Source organism: Chiloscyllium plagiosum, unplaced genomic scaffold, assembly GCF_037043375.1.
Source record: "Chiloscyllium plagiosum isolate Xiang-an unplaced genomic scaffold, Cpla_swu_hap1 HiC_scaffold_28, whole genome shotgun sequence".
Taxonomy (NCBI): domain Eukaryota; kingdom Metazoa; phylum Chordata; class Chondrichthyes; order Orectolobiformes; family Hemiscylliidae; genus Chiloscyllium; species Chiloscyllium plagiosum.
Genome location: NW_028270166.1, coordinates 34,190,928 through 34,212,222, shown reverse-complemented (window position 1 = coordinate 34,212,222; position 21,295 = coordinate 34,190,928). Strand labels below are relative to the sequence as shown.

At 42.3% G+C, this 21,295-nt stretch overlaps 1 protein-coding gene across 3 annotated transcripts in view; it reads left to right on the top strand.

Moving 5' to 3' along the window:
* Positions 1–21,295, top strand: part of matk (megakaryocyte-associated tyrosine kinase) — a 116,850-nt gene that overhangs the window by 28,115 nt on the left and 67,440 nt on the right. For all 3 annotated transcript variants that reach the window (XM_087976110.1, XM_087976111.1, XM_087976112.1), the window contains exons 3-7: positions 915–1,028; positions 2,161–2,276; positions 3,570–3,789; positions 19,120–19,213; positions 20,150–20,215. In XM_087976110.1, coding sequence (XP_087832236.1) covers positions 915–1,028; positions 2,161–2,276; positions 3,570–3,789; positions 19,120–19,213; positions 20,150–20,215 — 610 coding nt within the window. The remainder of the gene's footprint in view (positions 1–914; positions 1,029–2,160; positions 2,277–3,569; positions 3,790–19,119; positions 19,214–20,149; positions 20,216–21,295) is intronic.

The following is a 21,295-nucleotide window of genomic DNA, read 5'->3' as shown; positions in this document are numbered from 1 at the left end:
GGCTTAATTCTCAGACCAAACTTCCAGGTTCTGGAATCCCCAACCTGTGGAAATTGTTTATATTTATCAAGTTAATATCTTGAAGAATTTAACTTTCTAAATTCTAGAGAAAACAGACCTGATTTGTATAATCTTTTGTCATAACCTAATCCCTGAAATCCAGGTGTCATTCTTATAAATGGTACATTGTACTCCTTCCAAGGCCAATATATCCTTCGCAAGACGTGGTGCTGTCAGTAGTCTAAGTGGGGTATAACCAGAGTTTTATAAAAGTGCAGCATAATGTCTGCATCCTTAAACTCCAGACTTCTACATATAAAAGCAAGCATTCAATTAGCTTTCATGATTACTTTCTATATCTGATCATACATTTTAAAGATCTATGCACCTGAGCCCCAGGTTTCTTTAGACTTCCTCTGTATTTAACTTCTTAACATCTAGTAAGTACACCAATCTATCCTTTCTCAGTCTAAAGTGATTAGTCTCACACTTGCTTACACTGAACTCCATCTTCCACTGTTTTGCTCATTCACTTACTCTATCAATATTCCTTTGTAATTTTATGTATTGTCAATGCTGTCTACAATGCCATCTAACTTTGTATTATCTGTAAATTTGGATATATAACATACTGTATCATTTTCCTAGTCATTAATAAGTAGTGTGAATAGTTGAAACCCTAACAGAGTAACCACTGTCTGGCAGGGATCAGCCAACTACTAAATTCCCAAAGACTGATTGGACTGTACATGACAGTGAATCTTCCCATGGAAGTGCTGCTCTGATCAGTGATCCAGTGAGAGGCTATTTGCTCCCCAAGCATTTCAGAATGAAAGATGCAGATTCATTGTTTTCCCTTTAATTGAATTTTGCAATTCTCTTGTTAAAATTGCATTGTCATTTCCTTTCTGCAGAAAGGTTGGGAACCTGGAACACAATGTATAGCTAAGTGTGACCACAAAACCACAAAGAAAGATGAGCTATCTTTTCACAAGGGAGATATCCTGACAATTATTAAGGTTGCCAATGTGAGTATGTAATATCTGGAGTTTTTGTATTACCTTCTTATATCTTGTTTCCGATTTGGGAGGATTTTTTTGGGATGTGAAGTGTGTGGCATGCCACCTTGCCATCTGGGACATCATATGAATGGATGTACAGGTTGTTCCTCTATAACAACCTGTACTTTACACAGAGGGTGGTGGGCGTCTGAAACGCGTTGCCAGCAGAGGTGGTAGAGGCAGGCACGGTAGATTCATTTAAGATGCGTCTGGACAGATGCATGAGTAGGTGGGGAACAGAGGGATACAGATGCTTAGGAATTGGGTGACAGGTTTAGACAGTAGATTTGGATCGGCTCAGGCTTGGAGGGCCGAAAGGCCTGTTCCTGGGCTGTAAATTTTCTTTATTCTTTGTTCTTTCATATGATGGCTGCTTTCTTGTGCGACTCCACGTTATAGAAAAATAGCGCTTAAAGTGTTGGCGATGTAATCATGTTACAGCCTACACACAATATAAAAATTTGCGCTTTAGAAACAGTGTCCTCAATTTGTCAATCACATTATAACGAATTTGTATTAACAAAACATGCATTATAGCAGAATGACCTGTATCACTTTCACGTTTGACCTTTTGAAGAAAATCATTTTTAAATTTCCAACCACTAAGCAATACTGCTCATTCATCAATGAATTCTCTGTCTCCCCTACAACTCCTTTACACAGTTCATATTTCAAATATCCTGATCAACTCATCCCATGCATTTATCTCAATAACTGCATGCATTCTGATAAACTCTTCCTATGCATGCACCCTGCATGTAATATTCCAAAAATTCCCTGGATGAGGGTAAGGTTCCAGTGGATTGGAAAAACACTCTTATTCACGCATCCTGATAACTCTCCCCATACACACATTCTAATCAACTCTCCAATGCACCAAGCCTGCTTGCTATGATAAGTCCATTTCCAAACATAGGGGTATGCAGGGAGGAGAAAACTCAGTGCGATTCAAGAATATGGAACTCTGAAGGAATGAGTGAAAAATTAACAAGGAACTTGGAGAATGGGTGAGAAAGAAATGCAATATGAGGGAAAGGAAGGAAGGATAATATTATTTACATTTATTGATAATATATATTTTTTTTTCTATTGTAAACAGAACAAGGGATGGTATAGAGCAAAAATTAATAAGACAGACGAAGAAGGTCTGATATCCAGAAATAATCTACGTGAGCGTGAGGCCATTCGAGTTGACCCAAACCTCAGTCTGATGCCGTAAGTACCTTTTCCAATTGTTAAATGGATTTGGCCAACAGAAATCTCCCCTGTCATTCTTCCAATAGTACCATATAATGACTAACAGTGCCTCAGTTTCTCATGTCATCCAAAAGATTAAATCTCTACCAGTGCAGTCGTTCCTCAGTGTGGAAGCAGCAGTTTAGGTTATGTGCTCAGGTTTTGTATTGGGAATTAAACACAAGACCCCTGGCTCAGAGACATGACTGCTGCAACTGAGCTTAGACTGGGTTCTATAAATAATAATGACAGAATGTAAATGAGGCCTTACCTCAAAAAATGATCAATAACAATTTACTTTTTATTAAATCAGATTGGCTCATTAGACAGCTCTACCATCTCCGAGAATGCACAAGTATACATTGGAAATGAAAATAGTTTACCCTGTTAATCAGAATGCATGTGCTGTCACTATTTGGATATACCTCATTTAAGCCCAGACCAAAAGAACTTTGGCGGAGATATGAAATAATGAAGGGTTAGGAGGTGTACATAGATTTACTACTGGAGTTTCACCACCTGCACACAACCTTCTGCTGGAACAAAGTTGTTTATTCAGCCAGAACAACATTGAGAGCAGTGACCATCTAATCTTATCTTGAAATAAGATGAAGCAATCGCAGTTGATATCGAAGAGGTTCAGAAGCCTGCAGAGCCAGAATGGCCGAGGCTTGGTCCCCAGTTTAAGATCACTGACCTCAGGTGCGTTCATGGGCAAAATTTTAATTCAAAATCCATCCACTCTCACTTTGTAAAATTAAGTCCCAATGGCTTTAGACAGTACAATCAGCATCAGTGATCCATGGCTAGATAGAAAGTACATCAATTCCTGGTAAATTGGCAGTGGGGTATATCTCGACTTTGAGATAACAGAAATAAATCAATGGAATTAAGAATTGAAAGTGAAAATTTATTATTTGTTATTTTGCATTATCACAAAGTCGACTTTGACCTCGATGCCTTCCTCTATCAAAGTCCCCCATGGTTGTGTAGCTTGTCATAGTTTGGGCTTAAATGTGAATATTTGAGTGAGGTGTTCAAAGCCATCAATGCGATGGAACACCTGAGTCTATGGCTTCAGGAGAAGTGAGCAAAGTATAGCCAAAAAGAATTAATGTGTGGGCAGGAGGTTGGGAAGATCGGGGTTTTGAAACATTATTCGCTGGGTTTAGGTGGGCAGAGGGAGCTAAATCTGTTGCCTGAGGGGAGAAAATGTCATGGAAATGCCTTGAGTAACTTGCTAATATTTGTTCTTTCTTTACTCTTCATGAGATGGTTCCACGGGAAGATCAGTGGGGAAGATGCAGTGAGGGTGCTCCAGCCTACTGAGGATGGCCTGTTCTTGGTACGAGAATCCATTCGACATCCTGGTGACTATGTGCTGTGTGTCAGCACAAAAGAGGAAGTCAGTCACTACCGTGTCATTTACAAAGACAACAAACTAACTATCGATGAAGAAAACTATTTTTTCAACCTTATTGAACTTATTGAGGTGAGTAACCCAATTTCTGTTTGTCCCAACCTTCTGTATTGGATGATGTATGGTTATAAAAGGCAGGCTAACTGAGATCAAAGTGTAAAAACATCATACTGCCTTGTGAGGGAAACAATTCCGCATTTACACTCCAGGACATTTTCTAAATAGACTTGCTTCATACATTAGTCTGAGTAGAGAATCTTGGCAGGCTGACCAATAAGGGAAATTATTACAGTTTTTCCAACTGGGAGCTATATTTGACAATCAGGAATAGGATCCCAGACAATGGAGCGAGATGTAATAACCCTTATTCCAACCCAGTTGTGACTAGCTGGTTAACACTAGACATCAAACCTTGGACTTGTGTAATCAACTGACCTCAGTGCCAGGCTTCCAAATCACTGGAATCCCAGGGAAACGCCTGACGATGTTTTTTCAACAAATATCAGCAAATGTTAGCTTGCAAAACTCTGAAACTGGAAATATTTAAGGGGTGGATTTCCTTGGAATGTTCTATTTCCTTGGAAATGTCTGCTGAGGTTGCTGTGATGGACAAGGAGAACTCCAGTGTCATTGAGGAACACTCTGATTTCCTTCTCATTCCTCGTGCAGTTTGAGTATCAGAACCAATTAATCCTTTATTCCTTTCCCTGAAATTTGAAGCTGATTCAAATGGAGAAGTGCTGTGATCTTTCTTGATTCACACAACCAAACTGTCAGAGTTCAGTTTGCACCCTTGCCATAATCAGTCTTGAATGATATTTGTCAATTAAGCAACTATCCAGAGGAGACACTCCACAAATATCCCCCTTTCTGAATGATGGAGGAGCCCAGCACATCAGTATATAAGACAAGATTGGAGCACTTGCAACAATCTTCAGCCACAAGTGCAATGTGGATGATTCATTTTGGTCTTCAGCCAATTTGATTTGTTCTTTTGGAATATTGTGTGCAATTCTGGTCTCCCTCCTATCGGAAGGATGTTGTGAAACTTGAAAGGTTTCAGAGAAGATTTATAAGGATGTTGTCAGGGTTGAGGATTTGAGCTGTAGAGAGAGGCTGAATAAGCTTGGGCTGTTTTCCCTGGAGCGTCGGAGGCTGAGGGGTGACCTTAGAGAGGTTTATAAAACCATGAGGGGCATGGATAAGTTAAATAGACAAGGTCTTTTCCCTGGGGTAGAAAGGTCCAGAACTAGAGGGCATAGGTTAAGGGTGAGAGGGGAAAGATATAAAAGGGACCTAAGTTGCAACTTTTTCATGCCAAGGGTGGTGCATGTATGGAATGAGCTGCCAGAGGATGTGGTGGAGGCTGGTACAATTACAGCATTTAAAAGATATCTGCATGGGTATATGAATAGGAATGGTTTGGAGGGAAATGGGCTAAGTACTGGCTAATGGGACTGGGTTAGGTTAGGATATCTGGTCGGCATGGATGACTTGGACTGAGAGGTCTGTTTCTGTGCTTTACATCTCTATGACTCTGCAATATCAATAAATGGCTGGGGGCATTGGATACTGCAAAGGCTATGGGTCCTAATAACACTCCAGCAAGACAGGGGTCCCCAATTTACAAACATCCAACTTACAAATACTTGTTCTTATGAACATGATCCCATACAGGAGTGTAATTTTAAATATCCAACATTAAAACTTTTCTTGTTCTTACAAACGGCTATTTTATCTTGTTCTGCATCATGTTCTGACATGGGTACAAATCAATTTTCAAACAGATTCAGGAATGGAATTCATTCAGAATCTGGGAACTGCCTGTAGTACTTAAGACTCGTGGTTTAGAGCAAACGGAGCCTCTAGCCAAGTTGTTCCAGTACAGCTACAACACTAGGACCTACTCAACAATATGGACAGTTGCTAGGTATTTCCTTTCCACAAAAAACAGGATGAATCTATTCCAGCCAATTACTATCCATCAGTTTTGTCTGTTTATTTAGCAAATGCGGATCCATGAATACACATATGGCCTCCTCGCTTGTTGAGTTTAAGCTGATTTTTCCGCCACAAATTCTGTGGCTGAGACAATACATAACACTGCTTGTGACTCTTCACAAATGTTTCGGGGGTTTGTATCAAGGGGAAGGCAATGGCCTTATTGTATTATTGCTAGATTATTAATTCAGCTAACATTCTGGGGATGTGGATTCAAATCCCACCATGGCAAATGGGGAATTTGAATTCAGTAAAGAATCTGAAATTAAGGGTCTAATATTAACCATGCAACATTGTCAATGGTTAGAAAGCCCATCTGGTTCTCTAATATCCTTTAGAGAAGGAAATCTACCAGCCTTACTGGTCTGGCCTACTTGTGAGTCCAGCCCCATAGCAATATGGTTGACTGTTAACAACCCTCTGGGCAATTAGGGATGGACAATAAATGCTCATCCAGCAATAGATGCCAACATCCCATGAGTGAATAAAAAATATTGTACTGTGGGTCCTAATGGTGGAGGTTGGCTACGTAAGGCCCTATTCAGCCCTAAATATGTTTAGAAAGGACCACTTTTGCCATGCTTCATTCAAAACCTGCCTTTCGACAGATTGGACTGTCAGAAGGAACTTGTTAGTGACTCCCTTGTTTTTCATTGATCCAGAGGATGTCTAACTGATAGATCTTGCTCAGGGAGTTGTTCCATACAGATTGTTGAGGTGGAAGGCAGGCAGGAGGTGGCTGGTATGGGTCATCATGGAATGGGTCAGTGTGGTGCAGCCAAATGGTTTCAACCAGCTTGTGGTTGTTTTTGTCAGTTGGCAGCTGTGCGAGGGTTTGATGTTTGTGAGGGCAGGAATAGTCCACTGCCATCACTTTGCAAGTTACTATTAACTAGAAACTGAACTGGACTAACTATATGAACAAAAGCAGCTCAGACTAATAGTCATGGAGTCCTTTGGATCCAACTCATCCGCACCAACCAGATATCCCAACCTGATCTAGTCCCATTTGCCAGCATTTGGCCCATATTTCCTCTAAACCCTAACTATTCATATACCCAACCAGATATTATAATATCTTTTAAATATTGAAATTGGACCAGCTTCCACCCCCTCCTCTGGCAGCTGGTTCCATACACATACCTTCACAAGTCAGGAATGTGATGGAATACTCTCCACTGGATGAGTACAGCTCCAATAGCTCTTAAGAAGCTGGGCATCATCCAAAACAAAGCAGCAAACTGGTAGGCACCCCACACACCACGTTAAATATCTATTCCCTGCACCACTTAGCAGTGGGTGCCATCAACAAGATGCACTGCAGCAACACATCAAGGCTTCCTTTGACAGTTCCATCCAAACCCATGACCTCTACCAACTAGAAGGACAAGGGAAGCACTTGCATGGGTGCACCACCATCTGTGCATTCACCTCTGAGTTGCATGCCATCCTGCTTTGAAATTATGTTGCTATTCTTCACTATCACTGGGTCAAAAATCTGGACCTGTCTTTCTAACAGCACTGTGGGTCAACCTGCACTATAAGTGATTCAAGAAGGTGGCTCACCACCACTTTCTCAAGGACAATTAGGCATTGGCAACAATTGTTGATCCAGCCAACAATGCCCAAGTGCTGCAAAAGAATTAAGAAAAGGAAGACTTGACACATGCTAAGTCTAAACAGTGGTATGAAAGCACAAGTCTTGCCATTACACCTATGTATAACCACGGTCTCCATATAGATATGCCACTTTGCCCACACATTCACATCAGTCAACATGACATGTGATATCTGTCTTGGGGAATTCCTACTTACACACTCTCGACACAATGAGCAGTATGGAGAACAATTGAACCCAACCATAATTGCTCTGATTGGAATGGTTCAGTTATAAAAGATGGCCTCGTACCAAGTCAAGTCAGTCTATCAGCTCAAAAATATCCCAGTGCTAGTTCCTGATCATAAAGTGGCCTTTAGAGCCCAGTAATTTTGGTTTCAACTCTAGCTACATGTGGGCCTCAAACAGAAACTATTGGCCTTGGTACTGCTTCCAGCTCTGACCCCCAGCCCTGCCCTCAGACCCTGGCCCCCAATGTTAGTATACAGTGGGCCCCTTGGAGCCATAGTTCCTGGTTGTTTATTCCTGATGGTCTCCCTGTGCCAAGCCCTGGTGACTGCGAGGTCTTTGACCTTTAGGGACCACAGTAAGCTGTCCCTTTGCACTCTGCTAAATTCCTGCTGAAGTTTGCTTTTTGCCTCCTTGGCACCATTTTTGCTGCTTGGACTAAGAAAACATTTGGTCAATTAAGAAACAAAATATGGGTTCTAATTATGTCACAGCTCAACCATCTGTACCCAGAGCATAGCAGAGGAATAATAAATTTGGTATAAGTATTACCATTTAATAACTAATCTGATCCAAATTTATTATTGTGGTACTTCAGTAAGTTACTTTGTAAATTGACTCAAAATCCTGGGATTCTTTATACTATAATGATCTGGGTCTAAACTAGGATTTCCAAATTTAAGGGTAGTATTCTTTTGCATACATTCCAGTATTTCTTTGTTTTGCAAAGCTTGAATAAGGTAAATTATTCATTCATTTTTATTTATTTTATTCATTTACAGGATATGGACATCATTGGCTAGATCAGCATTTATTGCCCAGAGAGCAGTTAAGAGTCAACCAATTCAAACTTATTATACTTCTGATGGTATAAATGGTTGAGAAGCTTAGCTGTCTGACAGAAAGCAGAGAGTGGGGATAAAATGGTCCTTCTCAGGATGGCAACCAGTGACAAGTGGTGTTCCACAAGGCTCAATGATGGGACCACAACTTTTCATTTTATACATTAATGATCTAGATGAAGGATCTGAGGGCATTCTGGCTAAGTTGGCAGATGCTACAAAGACAGATAGAGGGACAGGTAGCGTTGAGGAGGTGGGGAGGCTGCAGAAGGATTTGGACAGGTTAGGAGAGTGGGCAAAGAAGTGACAGTTGGAGGACAACATGGGAAAATGTGAGGTCATGCACTTTGATAGAAGGAAAGAGGCATGGACTATTTTCTCAATGGGGAGAAAATTCAGAAATCTGAAGTGCAAGGAGACGTGGGAGATCTAGTTCTGTATTCTCTCAAGGTAAACTTATAGGTTGAGTTGGTAGTTAGGAAGGCAAATGCAATGCTGGCACTTATTTTGAGGGGACTTGAATATAAAAGCAGGGATGTACTTCTGAAGCTCTGTAAGGCTCTGGTCAGACCACATTTGGAATATTGTGTGCAGTTTTGGGCCCCATTTTCTCAGGAAGGATGTGCTGGCCCTGGATCGTGTTCAGAGGAGATTCACAAGTATGGTCCCAGGAATGAAAAGCTTAACATGTGAGGACTGTTTGAGGACTCTAGGTTTATCCTCGATGGAGTATAGAAGGATGAGGGGGGAACCTAATTGAAACATATTGAATGGGCTGGACAGAGTAGATGTTGGGAAGATGTTTCCATTGGTAGGAGAGACTAGGACCTGAGGGCACAGCCTTAGAGTAAAGGGAAGACCTGCGATTTTGGAGAAGATTTGTAGCTCAGGTTGTGGATCAGGTTGTAAGTTTGCTCACTGAGCTGGTAAATTTGTTCTCAGACGTTTCATCACTTGCTAGGTAACATCATCAGTGAGCCTCCAATTAAGTGCTGGTGTTTTGTCCCACTTACTATTTATGTGTCTTGATCTGTTGTGGGTGATATCACTTCCGGTTCGTTTTCTGAGAAGTTGGTAAATGGAACTCAAATTGATTTGTTTGTTCATGGAGTTCCGGTTTGAATGCCCGGCCTCCAGAAATTCCCACGCGTCTTTGTTTAGCCTGACCCAGGATGGACATATTGTTCCAGTCGAACTGTTGTCCCTCTTTGTCTCTGTGTATGGGTACCGGTGATAATTGGTCATGTCTTTTGGTGGCTAGTTGGTGCTCATGTATCCTGGTGGCTAGTTTTTTGCCCATCTGTCTGATACAATGTTTGTTGCGGTTCTTGCAGGGTATTTTGTATATAATGTTCATTCTGTGGGTGGTTGGCACAGGGTCCTTTAAATTCATCAGGAGCTGTTTCAGTTTGGTGGTAGGTTTGTGGGCTACTATGATACCTAGGGGCTGGAGTAATCTGGTCATCATCTCCGAGCTGTCTTTAATGTATGTCAGGGTGGCTAGAGTCGCTAGGCGTGTTGTGTCTTCCTTTTCACGCCTGTTGTGCAGGAATCAGCAGACTGCTCTTATTGGGTACTCGTTTCTGAATACGTTGTACAGGTATTTTTCCTTGGCTTCTCTTAGTCCTGGGTGTTGCAGTGTGTTGTGGCTCATTTAAATAATGTCCTGATGTAGCTCCATTTGAGAGTGTTGGGAGGTTGCTCCTGTACCCTAATCGCAGATACCAACCTCACTTACCAACAGGTGGCGATGGATCGGACTCCACAGCTAGAAAACCGCATTACAGCATCCTAAGAAAGATTCATAAGAAATTAGCACTGAAAATGTGTTGCTGTGTTCTCTGAAACGCTCCGCAAGTAGGCGGCCTGTCTCCCCAATATAGAGGAGGCCTCATCGGATGCAGAGGATGCAATAGTTGATGTGTGTGGAGGTGCAGGTGAATTTGTGGCGGATATGGAAGTTTCCTTTGGGGCCTTGGAGGGAGGTGAGGGGGGAGGTGTGAGCGCAAGTCTTGCACCTCCTGCGGTTGCAGGGGAAGGTGCCGGGAGTGGCGATTGGGTTGGTGGGAGGTGTGGATCTGACGAGGGAGTCACGGAGGGAGTGGTCTTTACGGAATGCTGATAGGGGAGGGGAGGAAAATATATCCTTGGTGGTGGGGTCCGTTTGGAGGTGGCGGAAATGACGGCGGATGATATGCTGTACATGGAGATTGGTGGGGTGGTAGGTGAGGACCAGTGGGGTTGCTGTACATAGAGATTGGTGGGGTGGTAGGTGAGGACCAGTGGGGTTGGTTGGTTGGATAAGAAAACTTCCATATCCGCCACAAATTCACCTGCACCTCCACACACATCATCTATTGCATCCTCTGCACCCGATGTGGCCTCCTCTATATTGGAGAGACAGGCCGCCTACTTGCGGAGCGTTTCAGAGAACACCTCTGGGACACCCGGACCAATCAACCCAACCACCCTGTGGCTCAACACTTCAACTCCCCCTCCCACTCCACCAAGGATATGCAGGTCTTTGGACTCCTCCATCGCCAGACCACAACAACACGACGGTTGGAGGAAGAGCGCCTCATCTTCCACCTAGGAACCCTCCAACCACAAGGGATGAACTCGGATTTCACCAGTTTCCTCATTTCCCCTCCCCCCACTTTGTCTCAGTCAAATCCCTCGAACTCAGCACCGCCTTCCTAACCTGCAATCTTCTTCCTGACCTCTCCGCCCCCACCCCAGTCGGACCTATCACCCTCACCTTGACCTCTTTCCACCTATCGCATTTCCAACGCCCCTCCCCCAAGTCCCTCCTCCCTACCTTTTATCTTAGCCTGCTGGACACACTTTCCTCATTCCTGAAGAAGGGCTTATGCCCGAAACGTCGATTCTCCTGTTCCCTGGATGCTGCCTGACCTGCTGCGCTTTTCCAGCAACACATTTTCAGCTCTGATCTCCAGCATCTGCAGACCTCACTTTCCCTTCACAAGAAATTAACAAGACAGAGTTCCATTTCTATGGATTACCAAAGGTACATAGACAAAGGGCCCCACTCAGACCCATGGTCTCACTTCCCGGTACACCAACATACAGACTAGCAAAGGAATCGCAATGCAAACGGAAACATCTATTAGAAGACGCAACCCATTTCATCCTTTCAACCCAGGAATTCCTTAACATCAAATACACCAAGATAGATGATGATGAAGTCATGGTTTTCTTTGATGTGACGGTCTTATTCACATCAATAAACATCACCCTAGCCAAAGAAACACCGGCCTCACTGCTAGACAAACCAAGGACACAAACACCTGACAGCACCAACTCCATCAGCAAGAACAGCATCTTCATATTAGTAAACCTGTGCCTCACAACCCACTTCACTTTCAACAACAAGATATACAAACAAATCAATGGGATGCCTATAGGATCACCAATATTAGGACTCTTTGCAGAAGCAGTAATACAGAGGTGAGAACAAACAGCCCTTCCCACGATCTAGCCCAAGCTTTGGGTCCACTAGTTGAATGACACCTTTGTCATCACGAAATGGAACAAATTAGAAGAAACCGACAAACACATAAAAAACATCCTTACTGGTATAAAGTTCACCAAAGAGGAAGAGAACAACAACAGATTCCCCTTCCTAAACGTCATGGTCGAATACAAAGCCAATGGAGAGCTACAGACCAGCATTTACAGGAAAGCCACACACACACACTGACCAGACACTCAACTGCAGGAGCAATCATCCCAACAGGACATTATTTAAATGAACCACGATACACTGCAGCACCCAGGAACTAAGAGAAGCTGAGGAAAAATACCTGTACAATGTATTCAGGAACAATGGGTACCTGATAAGTGCAGTCCACTAATTTCTGCACAATAGACTTAAACAGGAAAACACAACATGCCCAGAAACTCTAGCCACCCTGACATACATTAAAGACATCTCGGAGCTGACGACCAGACTACTCTTAGCCCCTGGATATCATGGTAGCCCACAAACCTACCACCACACTGAAACACACTGAATTTAAAGGACCCCATACCAACAACTAGCAGAACGAACATCATATGCAAAATACCCAAGGACTGCAACAAACATTACATCAGACAGGCTGGCAGGAAACTAACCACCAGGATACATGAGCACCAACTAGCCACCAAAAGACATGACCAATTATCACCGGTACCCATACACAGAGATGAAGAGGGACAACAGTTCGACTGGAACAATATGTCCATCCTGGGTCAGGCTAAACAAAGACATGTGAGAATTCCTAGAGGCCGGGCATTCCAACCAGAACTCCATGAACAAACAAATCAATTTGGGTTCCATTTACCAACCTCTCAGAAAAAGAACTGGAAGTGATATCACCCAACACAACAGATCAAGACACATAAGTAGTAAGTGGGACAAAACACCAGCACTTCATCGGAGGCTCACTGATGATGCTACCTAGCATGGTGATGAAACGTCTGAGAACAAATCTACCAGCTCAGCAAGCAAACCTACAACCTGAAAGGAAGGATGTTTTAGAATGGAGATAAAGAGAAACCTTTACAGCCAGAGAGTGGTGAATCTATGGGACTCATTGCCACAGAAGGCTGTGGAGTCCAGGCCACTGGGTATTTTTAAGACTGAGATTGTTACGTTCTTGTATATCAAGGGGATCAAGGATTACAGGGATAAAGCAGGAGAAAGAGGTTGAGAAACATATCAGCCATGACTGAATGATGAAACAGACTAGATGGGCTGAATGGCCCAATTTCTGCTCCCATGTCTTACGGTCTTATAATGGGAACCTGTATTTTATTTCTTAATTGACCATTGCTTTGGGTCTGGAGTCACAAGTAATCCAAACTGGATAAGGACAGCAGATTTCCTCCTCCAAGAACATGAGTGAACCAGGCAGTTTTTTTTAACATGGTTACCTGGTTACCATTGGGCTAGCTTCTTATGTCATTTGCATTGAATTCAAATGTCATCAACTGCCATGGTGGGATTTGAACTTGTGTCCCCAGAACGTTAATCTGCTTTGGATTACTAGCGAAATGACATTCCTATCACCTCAGTTGGTGGTTAATATCAAGTTTGGGTTTTAAAAATCCATCAGCTGTAGGAGCAGTGAAGATGGGTGGAGATGATGCAGCTGTCTCCGGTGAATCTTGATTTCAAAACTGGGGGTAGGATGGCAAACAAGTCGTACAATAAACTTGAAGCTTTAGACAAGCAATTCAGGAACCTTCACAGAGGCAAAGAGAGTAATAATAATCTGTAAGAGAGTAGACCAGAAAGTGGTGTAATGAAGAGTGTGATTGGAAGCTAGAGGTTAAAGAAGGGTCATGTATCAGAAGATGGCCTTTTCCTTGTACTGTTTCTGGGGAACAAGAAAAATGATGGAAAGCCCTCCTCAATTATGAGATGAATGTTCACATTTTGAACTGAATTGAACTTAGCAGAGTGTTAAGAGCTTTGGAAGGTAAAATAAACTTGTCTTGAGAGAGAAGTGGACCCATGTGTTTGGAAAGACCCACTTTTTGGTAAAATCAAATTCAGAATGTTGATGAATTGTTGCAAGTTCTTTAAGTGTTGCTCACAATGAAAATTGTGAAAATGCTTACCCATTTACTGCTTAAATTCAAATCAATTCTATAGCAAATAGAGAGAAACACAAGTGAAAGACATTCAATGTTTGCAGCTTTTCTATTAAACTGTTGCTTCAATTTAAAATTACTGAGTTTGCAAACATATTTTATCAGCATCCCCAAGAAGGCCATACCTCCCCACCCATATTTACAATCTTCACTTCATCAAACATTGAAAAAAGTGTTGTTTAAGGTTTTTTTTATTAAAAGATAATTATCAATCCCTCATCCTTAAAACGTAGCAACCCTGCTTTAGTCACTGAGAGTGTAATGGAAACTTTACGGGTCTCAGAGTTTAAAGAAATGGGAAGTGTTTCTACGGCATTGTTAAACAAAGTAACACACAGGAAGTTTAAAAATAGTCCAGAGATCTATTGTGAACTGAGGGGGAGCTGATATTAATACACTGGGTGCTCTGGGATGTGATAAAGGAAATGTTCTTCTAACAGATGTTTCACAGCTGACATAGCAGAATGGAAAAGTTATTGCATGGGAGAATTGCTAAAAATATATTACTTACTGCTGTGCTTGTCAAGTCTACATATACGTATTATAAACTGTTAATTGTTATATACATTATTTAGTTGTAAATGGAGGCATTGAGTCCAATAGCAAGGAACTTATCATGAATCCATTATAAAACATTGGATCAGCTCCAACTAGAGAGCTGTGTTCCATTCTGGGCACTGCTCATTAAGAAGGATTTCTAGGCCGTAGAAAGGATACAAAGATTATTTACAGGAGTGGTTTCAGTTACGAGGAACTTCAGTTACAGGGATAGAGTGGGAAAATTGGGATTGTTCGGGGTGGAAAAGGGAGGGTTGTCAGGAGATGTGACAGAAGTGTCAAAATCTTGAGTAGACCAGACAAAGCAGAAAGGGATCCCATTGGTGAAAGGAGGAGAAAGAGAGGACTGCAGATGCTGGAGATCAGAGTCGAGAATGTGGTGCTTGAAAAGCACAGCAGGTCAGGCAGCATCCGAGGGGCAGGAAAATCAACGTTTCGGGCAGAAGCTGATGAAGGACTTAAGCCCGAAATGTCGATTTTCCTGCTTCTCAGATGCTGCCTGACCTACTGTGCTTTTCCAGCACCATGGTCTTGACCTATTGGTGAAGGGGTCAAGAAACAAGGACACTGATGTATGGTGAATGGCAAAATAATCAATGACAACATGAGGACAAGTCTTCCTATACAACAAAGTGGTTAGGATCTGAAATGCACTCCCTGAGATAATGGTGAAGGCAAATATAATGTTAGTGTTCAAAAAGGAATTTGATAAATACTTGAAGAGGAAAATAGACTTGCAGGGATATGGAAAAGGGCAGAGGAATGGGGCAAGATGAATGGTTATTGCAGAGCACTAACACAGACAGCAGAGTTAGATAACGTTCTCTAATGTGATCCAATCATTAGGGAATTTTACCAATGGTGGGCTGGTAACAGACACCTAAGTTATATACCTAAAGGCCCTATTTAATGCCACTTTTACTGAGCTATTAGAATCTTATTGACATTGGGACACTGGGACAACCTCTCGTGGACTGGCCACGGGAAGTGCAGGGTTACAAGGATATAGTAGCGGGGGGAGGTTTGGGTAGGATATTCTTTGGAGGGTCGGTGTTGACTCGATGGGCTGAATGGCCTGTTTCTACACTGTTGGGATTCCATAATAAAACAGACATGGTGAACTGAATGGCCTTGGTCTAAGCAAATACCAGCGTTGTCTGAGTTTAAAACTAGTCTGGAAGCTGGAGTTTTGGACCAAGGGATTTTCTCTCCTACTTTCTGGAAGCCCTGGTTATGGCTAAGGTACAATTTCATGGTCAATTTCAGGTGTGTTTCCAAGCACTGCCCATGGGGTTCCATCCCTGCCTTAAGTACAGCCATCACATTGTGAACTGTGATTCTTTATTCCTCTGGAAATAACCAGCTAGTGGATCATTATGAGCCGAATGTACAGGTTTGTATGTACCCTAGAACTGAAGTGTCAAGTTGGTCTTCTCTACATCAGGGAGACCAAATGTAAACTTAGGGAATGGCTTGCTGAGCATCTTAGCCGGGCCCACAGGGGCTGACCAGACCTCCCAGTCACCTCCCATTTTAATTCCCTTTCCCACTCCCTTTCCGACATGACCATTCTTGGACTCCTCCATTGCCACAACGAACCAAACTGCAAATTGGAGGAACACCTCATCTTCCACCTGGGCAGCCTACAGCCCAGAGGACTCAACATTGAGTTCTCCAATTTCAAAAAACCTCCCTCCCCATTCCTGGCATCTCCCCCTCCCTTCCTGCCATCAACCGGATTTATTCCTCCCACTGACCAACCAGGTCGTACCCTCTACCTGTCTTCACCTCGCCCCACTTCACCACCCTGCCTCCGCCAGCCCCTTTATTTGCAACTCCCCCTAAACCCACCCCGATTCCTGAAGAAGGGTCACACCCGAAAAGTCGACTTCTCTACCTCCTGATGCTGCCTGGCTTGCTTTATCTTCCAGCCTTCTGCTTGTCTAAGTTCGTGTGTGAGCAGGATCTTGCCTGATTACAAAGAGGAGGGAAGAATGTGTGGTCAATTTCAAATTTGGCATTTAGGTATAACCTAGCAGTGTGGTCTGTCACCCACTAGAGAAACAACTTACTTTTCATTTTCAATTCCACTTTTGCGTCCAGATGGCAAAATATACCACAAGATAAATCAAGCTCTCTCTTTGTATGTTGCGCTAAATTTAGTTTAAATGCAAGCTAGAAATGAAAGATTGAGAAAACGATACAAATTGAAAATGGTCTTTGGATCTCACATCATTTAGGCCCCAAAAATATCTGGCAGAAGTGGTACCCCTAGCCAACAAGAATGTCTGCTACTCTTAACATGGGTTTGTAAAACCATTACACACTTAGCTCATGATACAAAATTTGTGTGTGTATGTGGGAACAAGAATAGGAGTGGCTCATCCTGACCCTTCGGACTGCTCTGCGATTCCGTAGGTCTCAGAGAACCTGTTTCTGGATTAATGGTGCTGGAAAAGCACAGCAGTTCAGGCAGCATCTGAGGAGCAGTAAAATCGACGTTTTGGGCAAAATCCCTTCATCAGGACCGAAACGTCGATTTTACTGCTCCTTGGGTGCTGCCTGAACTGCTGTGCTTTTCCAGCATCACTAATCCAGAATCTGGTTTCCAGCATCTGCAGTTATTGTTTTTACCTTACAGAACCTGTGAATTAACCCCAACAACCTGGCCTTAGTTCCATAACTCTTCATAGCCATACGTAATAGAAGTCGAACAATTACAACAGTAAACATTTCAATTGATCCACTCGGCACAGCTTTTGGGAGAGGGACTGCAGGTGGCAGCGGTAGGAAGAATCACCAGAAGTAAAGATGTCCTATTGCAATCAGATAGTTAACAGTAGCAGTTTGAATGGGCAACTCAGTTGAACGTGATGTTTACATGCATAGAAATCATCATTTATTTTACATGTTGTATGCTGATCTAATGGAAAGATTTCAACATGTAGACAACTGAATGATTGGTTTAACCCGATGTAGACTGTGAAGCTAAACTGTCAACCCTGTTCAATAGAGTCTAGAGTAAAGAACATGGCAGATGCATAGTCAAACACAATGGTAAAGAAATCATAGTTTACTGAGAAACAAGGGGAAAACAGACATGTTACAGAGAAACATTTATGTTTCAAACCCTAGGAGCATTTTTTTTAATGTAGTCAGTTATTAGATTTGAACATTTATTAGACCGAAAATATATTTACATTTTGTATAAAATAGATCGTACAAAAGTTTTTAAAATGTTACTTTTCTAGCATTTGAGCCATGGCTTTGATGAAAGGGTTATTTGCCTTTTGTTTTCATTAAGTATTGAGTATTTTAATTAAAAGATAAGTCACCATAGTCCTACTAAGGAGACCACAGCACTGCTCTCTCATTGGAGAGAGACAATTGGTGGGGGTTTAACCTGAGGGTCACCACACCTCAGGCGATGGGGGATGTTTGAGAACGATAGCCTTTCACAGTAATGTCAGCTGGCATGGGAATTGAACTCATGTTGTTGGCAGTAAACTGACTGTCTGTCCAACTGAACTTACCAGCCTGATTATTTTAATTAATCCATTGTTCAACTGAGTTTCTCATAAATGGATGTTGAAGAGCCTTGATGATGGCTGGGTTGTAATGACTAATGCACAGAGGAAGGGCCCAGGATGCTCTCTGTTGAGTTGATTGATCCAGTCCAGATGGCGATCTGGTTAATGCACTTGGCCACACTGTTGTTGGGTTTGGGAAAGGGAAGAAACTGCACTTGAGGTTCCCACCCTGGTCACAATCCATACCAGCTCTGTATGTTTGCAGATGTTGTATGAGCACAAGGTTAGCTCCAGATGGGTAATAACTCAGGGGTGAATACTCAATCATCATTGCGGGATCACACCTGAATCATAGATGCCTTGACAGGGGTAGCAATGGGCTCCTGCTGACATATGTTTGCACCACCAACTGACCAGGACTTCCAAGTCAAACTGTAATCCAGATAAGAGATAGCTCAGCACTTGAAGTTTTGAGTAAAACTCTGAGGAATATTCTCTGAAAATATAATGAATGAGGCAAAATTTTAAGTGAGCTGCCTGACTGATTTTAATAAAAGTCATGATTCAAACTCTGGTTATGGAGAGGATGCGCTCTGTGTTCAGCCCATAAAAGAGATGAATTTGTGATCATGCAAATTGTGCAAGGGAAATGGCTGTAGGGGTACCTTATTCTACATCCTTAGTCTGTTGACCTTTAATGTTAAGTGAATAAATACACATCATTTTTTTTTCCTTACTTTTAAGGAGCAAAATAAGTGATGATACTTCTCATGCACCAAACTATTGGTTTGGTGAGAGAGTACATTGCTTTAAAAGCTGGGATCACTGCTGTCCACATGCTAATCATTGTGACTGCTGACCTACAGAGGATAAATATCTTGACAAGGTGGCTAGCAAGCCCGTGAGTAGAGCATCACAAGTCTAAATCTGTGCATTTTTTTTGTCTTTTTAACATTATATTTAGCATTATATGAAAGATGCATGTGGACTTATCACCAGATTAACCAAACCCAAACTTAAGGAAGGCACAAAGTCAGCTGCAGAGGAGCTCTCGAAAAGTAAGTACCTCGAAGTGAGCATGCTCTGATGAATATCTGTGACACAGCCCCGCACAGTTGCTGGTGTTTTTATTCCATTCTGTATTGTGAATGATGAGACCCACTCTGCCTCAACCTGGAAAGCACAAACAAGTGAGTCTCCATTTTGGACCTGTAATAAACAGCGTGTCGAGTTCATTTGCTTTGGACCTTCAAAAATTTTAGAAACAGTGTCTCCCACAGGACAGATTTTTGTATTTTTTTAATCCTGCCTCTATAGGTTTCTACCAGTTCATTCAATACCGACTCTCACTGGGCACAGTGGGACAGGCACTGACTCTCGCTGGACAGAGATCAACAAACACTGATTCTCATTGGGCACGGTTTAACACACACTGACTCTCACTGGGAACAGATCAATAGGCACTGACTCTCACTGGGCACAGTCAGGCAGATACTGACTGTCACCGGGCAAAGATCAATAAACACTGATTCTCACTGGGCACAGTTCAACAGGCATCGACTCTCGATGGGCACAATTCAACAGAAATTGACTCTTGATGGGCACAGTTCAACAGAAATTGACTCTTGATGGGCACAGTTCAACATGCACTGACTCTTACTTGCCAAGTTCAACAGACACTGGCTGCCCAGTGATGACTGGAATCACTTGCAAACACTTTATAGTACAACTCACCGAATAGTTGTTTGGAGTTGTTTCGAGGGTCACAGGGAAGTCGGTTCTGTTTTGGTTTTTGTTTATTGCCAGGGTACTGAGGTCAGTTGTAGATTTCATGCTGAATCTCAGTTGAGGTCAGCTGACAGCAAAGATTGGGGTTGGTCATTAGATTCGTCAGATTAATATGATTCGTTATCATAAGCCCATGTGGTGCTTTATTGTCACACTGAATGCGATAAATATTTTCTGTTATTGACTGTGTTCCTTGTTCTTTTCAGCTGGCTGGGTACTTAACATGCAACAACTAACATTGGGAGAACAGATAGGGGAAGGGGAATTTGGAGGTGGGTGTTTAATGAATTCATTTCTAATCTTTTAGTTGTTTGTTTGTGAAGAGGTTTTCCACTTACTCAGGCAGACGGTATTAGTGCCTGGAAAACAGGACATTTCCTCATTTCAAGCAACTAATATCACCATACTTATAAATCAGTGCCAAGTGGATTTGAGACGCAGTAGAACTCAAAAACGTCCCTAATGGTCACTCCCAGACACAGGTTGTATACAGATTAAAGCTCTCTGTGTTCTCTCATACCAATTACTCCCAATCACAGATTAGATGGAGAGTAAACATCCTCGATATTTTTCCATCAAACACTCCCAGGTCAGGTACAGCATGGTTTAAATACAGTTTAGATTAGAATGGCACAAATTCCAGCACCACTCTAATCTAGACTCTGATTTCCAGCATCTGCAGTCCTCACTTTTGCCATGGTTTAAGTACAGACTGAAGCTCCCTCTAAAAATGAGGCATATCAAGTAGGAGCAGGTGTAGGCCATTTGGCCTTCAAGCTGGCTGTGCCATTCATTATGATCATGGCTGATCATCCAAGTCAATAGCTGTTCCGCTTTTCTCCCATCTTCTTTGACCCTTTTATGCCCAAGTGGTATATCCTACTCCTTCAAATCCACACTGGTGCATCAACTCTCTGTGTCCCAATCTCAAGTGTCCCCCCTTCCCTAATTGTATCACTTTGACAAGTTTTCCAATTTCTGCACGAATTGTCCTTGGAAGTCTGTGCATCAGTTTCAAATATTGGGAGCTCATGTTAAATGGAAGGGGGTTTCTTGCCCTAGGTACATATCCATTACAAACCTCCTCACATAGAGGACTTTCTCACCACAGTCATCTGGACTGATTGAGACTAATGTAGTACTTCTGTACTCCTCCCCTGCTTACACTCAAATTTACAATATCAATCATTTTGGCACAAGACATCTTAAGACCTTAGTTTAAAGAAAAAAAATCAAAACATAGGTTGCATACTACTGATTTTCATATCAGTCCCTGCATTAAACAAACTTACTTCAGGCTGCAGGGCTCTTGCCGAAGCTAGTCTTTCCCCTGGTTTCTGATTGGATGGAAA